Here is a 13,023-nt window from a genome sequence, read left to right on the forward strand (position 1 = left end):
CAACATTCCCCACACAGAACTTTTTGCTGTAGAGGACAAGCTTTTGATACACAAATAGTATAAAGAGAAAAAATAATACAAATATTGAAGAGCAATATTAATATTTTTCACAAATAAATAAAATATCTAACATTTCTGAAAAGGGAAATCTCTATTTGTCACGACATAGTTACAAATATATATATTTATACTAATCTATTTTAAGTAGTTGTAGAAATTGCGTATTTCTTAAAAGTATTATTATTTATGTTTTTGACATTTTAGGGAAGTAGACAAATTGCAGGTCTTTGGAAGGAATTAGCGAAAATTATAATATTTGATATATCACCGACAATATTATATTTATCGAACAATTGATATTTATTAGCCCCTTAACTACCGACAAAAATAGAAAATAGATTTCCTGCAAAGTACAAAAACGGTTCATATCAAGAAAATATTATTTCACCTTGGTATCGACACCTATTTTGTTTGGGAATTTATCGTCATCAGTTAGCGGCTAAAATGCAAAATATCTCCATAGAATAGGATGAGCGGATGCTAAATTTAAAAGTCTACATAAAATGAATATTAGCATGTATAGGTGTGTATATGATTATAAATACACCTACGTACAATTATAATACATATACGTAAATATATATATGTAGGTGATGGATGCATAAATGGGGAAATATAAAGCTTAAATTTCATATATAAGAAACATATTTTCCAAATACATTTTCTTTGCCGTGTGTGGAGAATTTATTTTTATAACCGAAAGCTTTGACGAAGACACTGAATTTTTAGAAATGATCGTTCGGGTGAACGAATGTGCATATGTGCGTATGTGTGTTTCGCTCAACGACACTTGTATGTGGGGCGAGGGTATTGCGTGGGCCAGCCACGAAGCTTTTTACGATCGGTGAAATATATATACACGGACTGCCACGTAATTTGTTTACAAATACACACACACACGTACACACAATGAAATAAAACAAACCCACCCACCTACCTACCTACAAAAGGAAACAAATTTAATTCTATACAATGAACTCGAACTGATTTCGTTATGGAGTGAAAAATCTTTGGAATTCACAAAATAAATGTTGTTCGATGATTAGGGTCAGAGGATATTTCTAGATGTAATTTTACTAAATTAAGTAGAAGTAGTTTAGGAAACAATGTCATTTTCCACAATACTATTATTATTATATTGAATATTCAAATAACATTTCCAAGAGGCTGTTCCCAAAGTATCCGGCCTTGTAAATGATAATAAGTATCTTTGATAAATGTCGACATTTAGCAGATGACAGCTGAGGTATTCACACCTCAGTATTGTTCAGAATTGCGCCTTTCAAATCGAAATGACACTCTTTGAATACTAATACGATGCCATAATAAGTTATACAAATTATTATGTTTTCGAACATACCTAATGTAAACAGTCAAGAAAAAATCGATTTGTCGTAGATAATGGAGGTCTTACATATATTTTTAGGGCGAATTGAGGCTAACTATATTAACGGACAAGGATATTTATTAGTTTCTATCCATTGCAAAACTATATGCATATGTATATAGACTTTATTTGAACGATTAAAAACCCCCAATATGTCTTTCCGGAAAAAAACAAACCTTAATTCAATTCTAGATTCAACTTATTTTATTTACATCAATGATCACCTGTAATTTTAAATTAATCAAAAAATATTTTCTTTCTCTTTTTTCGTACAGTGTATATCTTCTCTTTTTCTCCTTCCTGCCGTAGTAGCATACAAAACAAAACACAAACATGGATGCCATCAAGAAGAAGATGCAAGCTATGAAGCTTGAAAAGGATAACGCCATTGACAAGGCCGATACCTGTGAAAATCAAGCTAAAGATGCCAATGCTCGTGCCGACAAATTGAATGAAGAAGTCCGCGATTTGGAAAAGAAATTGATCCAAGTTGAAGCCGATTTGGTTTCATCCAAGGAACAATTGGAAAAGGCCAATCATGAATTGGAAGAGAAGGAAAAATTGTTGACCGCCACCGAGTCTGAGGTAGCCACCTTGAATCGCAAGGTCCAACAAATTGAAGAAGATTTGGAAAAATCTGAAGAACGCTCAACCAGCGCCCAACAAAAATTGTTGGAAGCTTCTCAAGCTGCTGACGAAAACAACCGGTGAGTTTCGCTAATCCCTAACCTCAAATGATCATATTGTAATTGCCCATGTTTCCGTCCGCTTGTAGTATGTGCCAAGTATTGGAGAACCGTTCCCAACAAGACGAACAACGTATGGACCAATTGACCAACCAATTGAAGGAAGCCCGTATGTTGGCTGAAGATGCCGATACCAAATCTGATGAAGTATCGCGCAAGTTGGCCTTCGTTGAAGACGAATTGGAAGTCGCTGAAGATCGTGTCCGTTCCGGTGAAGCCAAGATCATGGAACTTGAAGAAGAATTGAAGGTAAGCCAATCGAAATACAAACTCCCCGCCCAAGTCCATGGCTCTCTACTTTACTACAACTAGGTTGTCGGTAACTCTTTGAAATCTTTGGAAGTATCCGAAGAAAAGGCCAACCAACGTGTTGAGGAGTTCAAGCGTGAAATGAAGACTTTGACCGTCAAATTGAAGGAAGCCGAACAACGTGCCGAACACGCTGAGAAGCACGTCAAGCGTCTCCAGAAGGAAGTCGACAGGCTAGAAGGTATGTTTGTGTCAATATCTTGCCACCATAACCAAATGTGTATCAAAAGAAAAATTAAGAAGAAGAAGCTGAAGAAAAAAACTGAACGCTTACAAATGTTCACTAACCTATATATAGTTGATGATATTCTATTTTGTAAATATTTATGTATTTTAAATGCTATGCTTCTTAATAATATTAAAACAACAACAATAATGCTTCTTACAGACCGTCTCTTCCAAGAAAAAGAAAAATACAAAGCAATCTGCGATGATTTGGACTCCACCTTCGCCGAACTTACTGGATATTAAAATAATACAATTATTCACACTGAACATACACTTACATGATCACACACAACACATGCATACACTTAACAAAAAGTTCCAATAGAATTCTTCATTCGAACCAACCAACCAACCCCCTATTGCCCCCTTTAACAGCTCAAGCAGCGATTTTGTGGGAACACTCTTTCTTTTTAATTTTGTAAAAAGTTATTCTCACTGTCGTCGTATCTTTTTTCTTGGGATTCGAAGTGAGATTACAAACATCTCTCTCCCAGCTCTTTGAAACACTTCAGATCCCTACATATACCTGTACAATACCCCTTTGGTCCTCCCAAAACACCGCCATCTTACGAACTCAGTTCGTCTACAAAATTTTTTTTTTGCTTTTTAACAACACCCATTTTTCTGCGAGTGTATTTTATGTACAGTACTGAACAGAGAACTCACACATACACACCAATACCAACACCAGCATACACAAAATACACTGTAAAAATGACAAACAGCGTTTACTATAAGAATATCTCGACCTGCCTACGTTTCTTGTAAAAATAAACAATAAAAACAAAAACCATAGCTAAGTCAGCAACCGAATGAGGTGATTAAATTCGACATTCGAATTTTGAATATGTTTTGTAAGCCTATTTATAATTTGTTGAGTTCGATTTTGTATTATGTTTTTGTGTGGCATGTGAACTTGACTGACTCCAAGCTCCATAGACAAACAACTTTACTTTGCACCCAGACTGGCACAGACTCCCACCGAGACACGAACACACAGTACCACACCGTTAGACACAATGTGCACGCTTTCGTCGTGCACAGCAACACGACTGTTGGTGTTGATTTTTGTGCGTTTTCCAGTCATGACTTTTCGTTAATCACCCGTCGTTCTCCGTCCGAGCACACGATTAAAAAAATCTATCGCAACAATTGATATGTGAAACGCTGTGTGGCCACATGAAACCCTGCTCCCAAGAACAACATCCGCAACAGTAGCGCATGTATTATCCTTCATAGCATTTCCATCGTTCCCGATGTCCCTCTCACGATTGCACAAACACAACATTCAAACCAACAAACATAATATGCTATGAAAATGCTCCAACCCTTTTGCGAGGAGTGTGTAACTCAGTCAGTCACTCGCTCATCGTCCATCCCCACCCTTCTCTGAGTCTATTGCATTTTCCACCCAGTACATCTCTTTTGTGAAAGACATTTCGTCAAGTGTATGTGATCGATAAGTGTTGTGTTGATTCGCACCGTTACACTGAGGAGACAGCCTCTCATCTTTTCGACTATCTAACTGCACTACTACAGGCACATTTGCACCTTGTATGTGTGTGTGTGCGTGTTGTTTAAGTTTAAGTTTTCTTGTCTCACCTGTTGTTGAATATTGATTGTTTTGATAACTGTTATGTATCTCTGCTTTTCACCGTTACTAATTTCGAAATGTTCTCCTTTTAAAATTTTAGATGAATTGGGCATCAACAAGGACAGATACAAGTCTTTGGCCGATGAAATGGACTCCACATTCGCCGAATTGGCCGGTTATTAAACGAAATTTGTTGGTCTCTCTGTAATATGTTTTCCATCTTGTAAAAAAAAAATAATAATAAAATTATAAAAAAAGAACCGAATCCTAACAACATCATCATTAAGATAACGCCGTGTAGACATGAGCGCGCACACACATTACACACCCACACACGCAATCAACTCTCCTCGCTACTTTCTATTCAAGGAGTCATCGTCTGGATAGAAGGCAGCCCGTCAGACGTTGTGCTTAGAACATTACTACCTGCATATAAACATACAAACAAACATATCTATTTGTTAAATGAAAGCAAAAGCCAAATATCGATAATAAACTTTTATGTTTTTGGAAAAAATCTTTATTTATATATAAAAATTAATAAACAAACAACTTTTTAATTATTTTTATTTTATTTTTTTAACAAACAAAATCAAAAAAAAAGAAAATAATGTTTTAAAATGCAAAAGATATTATATTTGATAAATTCACGATATGCAATTCATAGGACATATGAAAATGTGTTTCAATATCATAAATTCACGGCTATAAGATTTTTTTTTTTGCTATGCCTAACTCAGATATGCCGAGGATACAACATGCAGTACACCTGTCATTTTTAAGTTAATGATAAGCATATGCAGAACATAATGGTCAACAAAGCGGTATGGTCTGCAGAGCCTCAACAAGCTCATTAGAAAAATTAACAAACAGTAATGACAGACTTTGTATCATAACAGCTATACTATGTGTAGAACACTTGGCATAGCTGAGTTAAATACAATTAATGTCAATCTCTTTCTCATGCTGAGAAAAAAGTGTGTGTGTGTGTTTATTTTTTGGACTAGGAAGTAAGTAGCGAGTGAGGAATCAATGGAACATCACTTTACATTTTTTAATTCAATATTATGTGCTGAAAATTAATTGGTATAACATTGATTGCTTGAGTCGTTTATTTTGAAAGTGGTGTAAGTCCATTTTTTTTTAGATTGAGATATGAAAGGGTTTGTGTTTGATTTGTCTCAAAAATATTGTTAAGTGATATTAATTTAGTTTGAGGCTTTGTGCCCTTCATCGTGTTAGGAAATAAAACGTTATATGTTTTGTAAAATTTACTAGAAATGCTGGATGCGTAACAAAATTCAAATTGGACTTGAACCATTTTTAAAATAAACAACTCATTTATCATCCTATAGTGCGCACGGACATTATGGCGTATGAGTAATAATATCACACAAATCAAATGAAATATTCCACCAAGCATGTCGTGTTTGGAATTTACATCAATTCCTTTCTGGGAACATTTGAGGAGAAAGTCCTTCATATAACTCTGATAACACTGCGACGAAAGTCCTTGGAGAGAATTAAAAAAAACAAATTCGCAACGTATTTTTTTATGAGGTGATGATTTTTTAGCAGTTGGGGAAAGGAGTTCATGAAGACTACGAACTAAAAGCTAAAAATATAATATATAAATATAAAAAATGAAGTTCAAGGCTGCCCCCTCTCCCCTACCTCTAAAGTTCATAGCGAAAAACATTTCTATCGTTGTTTGCGACTATTGTCAAATCGAATAAGAAATATTTTTATTTTCAAGATAGAAGGAGAAATAAATATATAATAAAAAAATGAATATATAATAAAGACGTTTTATGTACCAGTTTTAACCGAACGATTAAATTTACTATAATAATACACCACATTTATAATCGTCCATAAGTTAAATAAAGTAGCTATATTTCTTTATACAATAAGTCGAATTTATTAATGCGCAATTTTCGATTAAAAAACTTCGGATAGGCAAACTCGTTGCTCTTAAACGAAATTCTCAATATCAAAGTATGTAAAACTTGTGCAACATAATTTTACGATAAAGATTTGATGAAGCCGTTGCAAAATACGCTCGTTTCATGCATAATTGTGTTATTGCTAACAAAATGTCTCTCTTTTAAACAAGAAATTCATCGGAATTATTCGTTTATAAGTATGTATTTGTTTCTGTTAAATGATTTATTCTGTAAAATGGCATTCGCTTATCCGAATTCGACTGTATTTAGAATATAAAACTGATCAAAACTATAGACATTTTAAGTGGGGAATTCCTTCAGTCTTTAAATAAAACTAACCATTTTAACATCATTAACATATTAAAAATTATACATAGTTTGAATATTTTACACTACCAATGTGTTAAAATAAAGAAATCCCATCCATTTATGTGTTTTTTCTTGTTTCAATGGGAATGTCCGGTGCGTCACAAAATTCCATGAAGCCTCAAACTGGCCTTCGCTAATGCGTACATCAAGTGTTAGTGTGTTAGTGTAGGCGTGTTGAAAGCCCAATAAAACAAACACTTACATTCGTTAAGTATTAAAATATCTTAAAATGCGATAATTGTGAAGAGTGTTTTTTGACCTTAAATCTGAATCTGCAATATTTCTAAACGATGAAATATAAATATGTATGTATATGATTGGAGTTATAGCATAATTATATTTTTATAAAAAAGACATATTCGGTTTGACATTAAAAAATGTATAACAATATACGCTAAGAAAGGTGCCTTGATGATTTCCTGAAGGTCATTTTTCGCCATACGCCCCTTTACACGCCAACAATAACATGCCCATCTACACAGATTAAGAGACGACAAGTCAACAAAACCAATGGGAATAAAGCATCCGACGCGTCGGAGAAAGTTACATTTTCGCATCAAAACAAACACGAGCTTGACTACATACACACAAAATATTATGAATGTTACAACAAAACAGCTAGACAAAACCAGCACTCACTTGATGTCCAAATGCGCCTGCGTGCAGCAGTTTATTACGAACCGCGGAGAGCAACAGACACCTTACCGAACTGGAGACGCATAAAACCAAATTCAACTCGAAGGAAAATAAAAACGTATTATTTTTTTTTAAAAAAATAATAGAAATCGAAACAATGCCAAGTGAATTATAAGAAAATAATCTGTTGTTGTAATCAAATAATTATTTGTTTTAAAAAATTGAAATCACCCAAAAAAGAGAGTATAACGAGCCAGAAAGACAACACATTGAATGAAAACGAAAGTAAAATACAATTAAGAGATTCTTAAAACGAACCCAGCCGACTATGTTATCGTCGTCGTATATAAGTCGCACACGCCGCCTCTGTCTGTACAACAACAATAGTTCGACTTACATTTGTGCGCTATGGTGCGGTTGTGCGATATTGTTTACCAGTTTAACCAATTCGGTATTATGCAATAATGTAAATGACGGTAATGGTGAAAACATTTCGTCAACGCTAACGGCATCGGCAACTACAAAATACGTCAATGAATCAGCGTTCACAATAAATGCACGCGAGCTGTTACTCGAAGATTCGTCTGATATGGTATGGTCCCAGGTTTTAGAGGATTATGTTTTTAGGTGAGTATAGCCAAAAGACGGAATTGTTAACAAGTAAAAAGGAACGTTGAATTCGGTATAAATATATAAACTATAAAAAACAAAAGGAACTTGTAAAACCGCCGATGATACTTGCAAAAATGAATATAGTCAAGTCGTGTTAGATATACATCTAAAATGAAATATGGATTAAAACTTATGGTATCACTATTGAAATGTTGTTTTACATTCATTCCCATACGAATATTTGGAATACAAATACCAGGGTACAATAATGGCCCAAAACAAATAGAATTTCTTCTCTTACGATGCGCCTTTTCGGTCAAAACAATAAGTCATTTGTGTGCAGAAAATAAAATTGAAATATTTCCAAATTCAGTTGTAATTGAAATTCAACATTATAACGATTACGAGTAAAATCTTTCTGGGTTGAAGGAAAAATATTGACATTCATTCGTTTTTTGCGATTTTATCCTCATTTAATTAAATTATAAACAAATATCAAATGAATAAAGCAACTTATTACATACGTATGTATGTAATAAGTAATAAGTTTCTTTATGTATCACATTTTGATTAGTTTTTACATGAGATTAGATAACATCTTAATTATAAAACTCACTCACAAACCCAATTTAATTTTGTTATGTATGAGAATTTTTTGAAAAAAATTTTAAGTCATTTTAAGCAAATAATTAAACACAAGCCTTAGGACTCCACAAAATGACATGCTCTTAATTGTGAAAATCATAAAAGGTTTCAACGTTATAAAAACGCGAATAAAAACGTGAAATGCACAAATTGTTAAGAGAACGTAGATATAATTAAATATTGCAGTATAGTTCTGTTTTTCAAAATTAATATGTTGACGAAATTTTGAAAAACAGAATTATACTTACATTACTAGTTTAAAAGTATGCACATATCTGTAGAAAACTTATCTATCGATCGAAATTAATTTCAAATTAGTAAATAGATTTCCTCATTTTTTAATATTTTTGCCATTTATGACAATTGATCCTATTTTAATTTTAAATGCGAAAATAAAGACATATTTACCCACATTTATAATGAAACTCTTTTATTCTCTAGTCAAAATTCCAGATATAGAAATTCCAAAGATCTACAATTTTTCAATGAAATGAATGGATTTGGAGGTCCACCACACACACCGCCATATCAAATGATGATTAATCCTGGCATGGGACCCAATCCACCAAATCCCCAACCGCCTATCAATTATCATTCGTCGGCCTACAAAAGGCCTGCCCCTAATGTTTTCATAAATAAACGTATAGGCGAGGCTGGCGTCGAGCTGGAACCTCATAAACGAGCACCTTTACAAGTGGTAAATCCTCAATTCCGACCTATGACAAACCAAATGATACAACAGCAACAACAACCAGGATTTCTACAACAACTTTTCGGCGGTACAGCACCCAGTGGTAGTATGCAATTGCCACCCACAGCTCCAACATCACAACAGCAACAACAACACAGGCCACTACCCCTACAACAGCACAATATTCGTGGAGGTCCACCGCAGACATTTAGAGCCGTTTCTGAGAATGATTTATATCTGTTGGGTGCCATCGAAAAACTAGTATATCGTGTGGACTATTTGGAGAGCAGAGTACGAAGAACTGAACAATTAATATATTATCTCATGGCCGGGAACAAACAACAAGAAGGTAAAACAAGAGCTGAATTAAAATCTCAATTGTGCATATTCTCATATTTTGTTTTTTCTTAGTTCGGGATCCTTGCCCAACAAATTTCACCCGAATCAGTGACAATTGTTACTACATTAATAGTTTCCAGCAAGTGAATTGGAAAACTGCAAACTCAGCATGCAAAGCATTAAACGCACATTTGGCTGAATTCGAAAAGGTTTCCGAAAACGAAGAAATAATGGCTTACTTATTGAATCAACCCAACCATCGCGGCCGCGACTATTGGTTGGGTGGTCTCAATCCCGGTTTAATTTGGATTTGGTCAAATTCTGCGAAGCCAGTTAATCCAAATATGAATTTGACATCCATAGCGATGTCACACAAAGAAGGCTCCGCCACAAAGGACAGCGAAACAGAATCGAATACCATTGACGTTGACGGCGAGAAGGATCAAGAAGGAAACGACAACAAAACTGAGTCAATTTTGAACAATACACTTGAGATTCCCGGACAAGGTAGATGTCTAAGATTGGCCTATAACAGTGCAAAGCACGCATATAACTATCACGGACAGGAGTGCACAACGAGGCAGAGTTATATTTGTGAGCACGAAGACAAAACATTAGATAATAAGTTGAAAAAAATTGCTAGGGATTTGAAGTTGTTGGATTAATCTATTTATACAATTTATATATTTAAAAAATGTATATATGTTAGTCTATATATTTTTATACAATACAATAATATTTATATCTCAAATATACTAAAATATACAACAAATATCTTAACACATTTCATATGAATAAAATGTGGGGTGAGATATACAGAATATGAAATGGGTAGCATGGTTTACATATAAAAATCATCAATTTAGATTTCTATATGTAATTTTATACCAAAAAAATGAGTGATTCCAAAATACCCTTTTCACAAACTGCAATACAGATATAATGCCTCCCAATTACTATGTTATTCTTTTATATATAAAAATAATAATATGGTTTATATAACATAAATTTAATTTTTCGATTAATTTTGAAATAATTTCAATGAATTATCAACAAAAATAAAAGAATGAAATAAAAAGGCAAATACTTTATATATCTAGGAGAGATTCAGTTTTACTTGCAAGGAAGGAGAGATATCAACGAAAAACAAAAAACAACTTTCAGCTTAGCAATTACTTTATTTTTAAAATGTTGTATATAAATTACATAATAGCATTGCTAGTAACTGTATGTGACGATTCCAATGTCAGGTCTTCTTCGTCATCTTCACATTCTTCCATCAACGTTATATTTGTTCCATCGTCTTCTCCTTCTTCTTTGGAATACTTAGTTTTCAATAAATTATTAATTGTCGCAATCTCTTCGTCGCTCATATTCGGATGCTTCACTCTCAAATGTATTCTTAAATTGGTTATTTTGGAGAATTTTGAACCACAAAAACATTTAATTTCGCCATATTCATGTGTTCGTTGATGTAATAAGCAATCTCCTTTTTGCGTAAAACTTTTTTCACAAAACAGACATTTGTACGGACGTTCTCCTGTATGCGTTCTATGGTGATTTTTGAGAATATTTAGAGCAGTAAATCTCATGGGGCAAATGTCGCATGAATATGGACGCTCTCCGGTGTGTTTTCGTACATGTTTTTGCAGGGAAGACGAAGAAGTAAAACTGGCATTACAAAAATTACACTTAAAAGGTGTTTCTCCAGTGTGAGTTCGTTTGTGTGAAAACAGTTCGGCTTTAGTGACGTAGGCATTGGGACACATATCACACTTATAATCTTTTTTGTTCTGATGGCGCATGATGTGCTGACGCAAGTTAGAATTTTGGGTAAAACGTTTACCGCAAATGGTGCATAGAAAAGGTTTATCGCCACTGTGTACGCGTAAGTGGTCAATAAGAGATGCTTTCATCGTAAATACTGAAAGTAAATATATATCAACACACTTCCGATCTCAATGTTCGTATAACTGTAACATTGTGGCATATCAATGCAAAATGGTTACAATGAATGAAAAAAAAACTCCAATAAAATTCATTATTTGGACTCATTCAAATACATCCTAATGATATTGAATGACTAGGTTTACCAAAAGTTGATACATTTAGAAATATCACATTGGTGGACTTACCTTTCTTACAGACATGACATTGATTTCGAGCATTCCGATTGTGTACCTCAATCATATGTTCACTCAATTCCTCAACACTATCACACACTTGTTTGCATTCCAAACACGGATGAGTCTTGTGAGTTAGACTATGCTCATCTAATTTTTCCTTTGATATAAATATACGATCGCATTGATTGCACTAAAATAAAGCAATACAATACATCAACTGCGTTCCACATTTTAAGCATTACTGAACATACCTTAAAATTACTTGTCATACAATTTTGCTTCATGTGATATGTTAATGTCTTCCTTTGGGCGAATCCAGCTTGACAATATTCACAGTAAAATTTGAAGCTGGAGTATTTTTGTTCATCCACCTTGGTTGAATGTCGAGATCTGGTCAACAAACGTGGATTGGGAACATTTTCTTCTGTTAATTCTTCCTGGACGTCTTTAGCTGCATCTGAATCACATGCATTTTCATCGTTTTCTGGTAGGTCTACAACGCTGGATGTGTTGGCGACAACATCATCTATCCCAACACCAGAATGCCGATTTGCAATATGCCTTCTCAACACCTTCAAACTTACAAATGTCATTATGCACATGGAGCATTTGTATTGCTCTTTTCGCTTTCCAGAAGAGCGCAATCTCTTCGAGCACAATTCACTTTGCTCAGCAGGGTACTGTTCATTTAAATTGTCGTTGTCGATTTTGGTTGCATCGGCATCTTCTATATCATTATTATCGTTATCATGATCTATGCATTCATTTTCATCGTTGTCGTAAGACTTTGTTTCTATATAGTGTGGTGTATCCTGATCCATGTCTTCGTAATACTCAAAGCAGGTGTCGTCATTTTTTTCAACCATCTCATTGATATTTAGATCAAGCTTATCTTGGACCACAAACATCTTGTCTTCCGATCCATAGGACTCATTATTAATACTCTCTGTTTCAACAACAATATACGATTCGCCATTTTCACTGTTTTCGCTTGAAACCAAAGAGTAATGTTGTTCCAAACGGTTCGATTTGGATGAATTTCGTCGTTTCATGATATTTTTACACACTTTAATGACGCTGTCATCACACGATGAGAATTCTTGTACAATATCATCATCATTTGTTTCTTCGTTGGAGATACACACTTCAGTTTGGACTTCCTTCGTTACAGTACTGGCGACATACTGTGTTTGACTCTGAGTAGTCCTCACACATATTTCATCGGTTTGAATATCAATATCCCTTACCGACTTCTCATCCATAGCCACATCAGGGAGCAATTGTCTCAAAGTTTTATTGGAATTTTCACATTTGATTTTAAAAACATAACAGCGA

The 13,023-nt window shown here is 34.2% G+C and overlaps 3 protein-coding genes across 4 annotated transcripts; 2 read left to right on the plus strand and 1 right to left on the minus strand.

The window, feature by feature from the left end:
* The first annotated feature begins 1,701 nt into the window (after positions 1-1,701).
* Positions 1,702-4,711, plus strand: LOC133324660 (tropomyosin-2). 2 transcript variants are annotated; one of them, XM_061533503.1, is made up of 4 exons: positions 1,702-2,154; positions 2,223-2,442; positions 2,506-2,683; positions 4,425-4,711. In XM_061533503.1, the coding sequence occupies exons 1-4, from the start codon at positions 1,781-1,783 to the stop codon at positions 4,505-4,507; spliced, it is 855 nt and encodes a 284-aa protein (XP_061389487.1). In that variant the 5' UTR covers positions 1,702-1,780; the 3' UTR covers positions 4,508-4,711. The 2 variants fall into 2 exon arrangements, with proteins under 2 accessions (XP_061389487.1, XP_061389488.1); XM_061533504.1 differs by lacking the exon at positions 4,425-4,711 and adding an exon at positions 2,891-2,993.
* Positions 4,712-9,049: 4,338 nt separating this feature from the next.
* On the plus strand, positions 9,050-10,230 carry LOC133324643 (uncharacterized). Its single transcript, XM_061533477.1, has 2 exons — positions 9,050-9,572; positions 9,635-10,230. The coding sequence occupies exons 1-2, from the start codon at positions 9,065-9,067 to the stop codon at positions 10,225-10,227; spliced, it is 1,101 nt and encodes a 366-aa protein (XP_061389461.1). The 5' UTR covers positions 9,050-9,064; the 3' UTR covers positions 10,228-10,230.
* Positions 10,231-10,764: 534 nt separating this feature from the next.
* LOC133324652 (zinc finger protein 569-like) lies at positions 10,765-12,950 on the minus strand. The gene is made up of 3 exons (XM_061533485.1): positions 11,940-12,950; positions 11,698-11,878; positions 10,765-11,486 (listed from the first exon to the last, which is right to left on the minus strand). Exons 1-3 carry the CDS (start codon positions 12,948-12,950, stop codon positions 10,765-10,767), a joined length of 1,914 nt encoding a protein of 637 aa, XP_061389469.1.
* Positions 12,951-13,023: the final 73 nt, after the last annotated feature.

This window comes from Musca vetustissima, unplaced genomic scaffold (genome assembly GCF_032173495.1).
Source record: "Musca vetustissima isolate MV318-11 ecotype Yass unplaced genomic scaffold, APGP_CSIRO_Mvet_v1 utg19228, whole genome shotgun sequence".
In the NCBI taxonomy this organism is placed as follows: Eukaryota; Metazoa; Arthropoda; class Insecta; order Diptera; family Muscidae; genus Musca; species Musca vetustissima.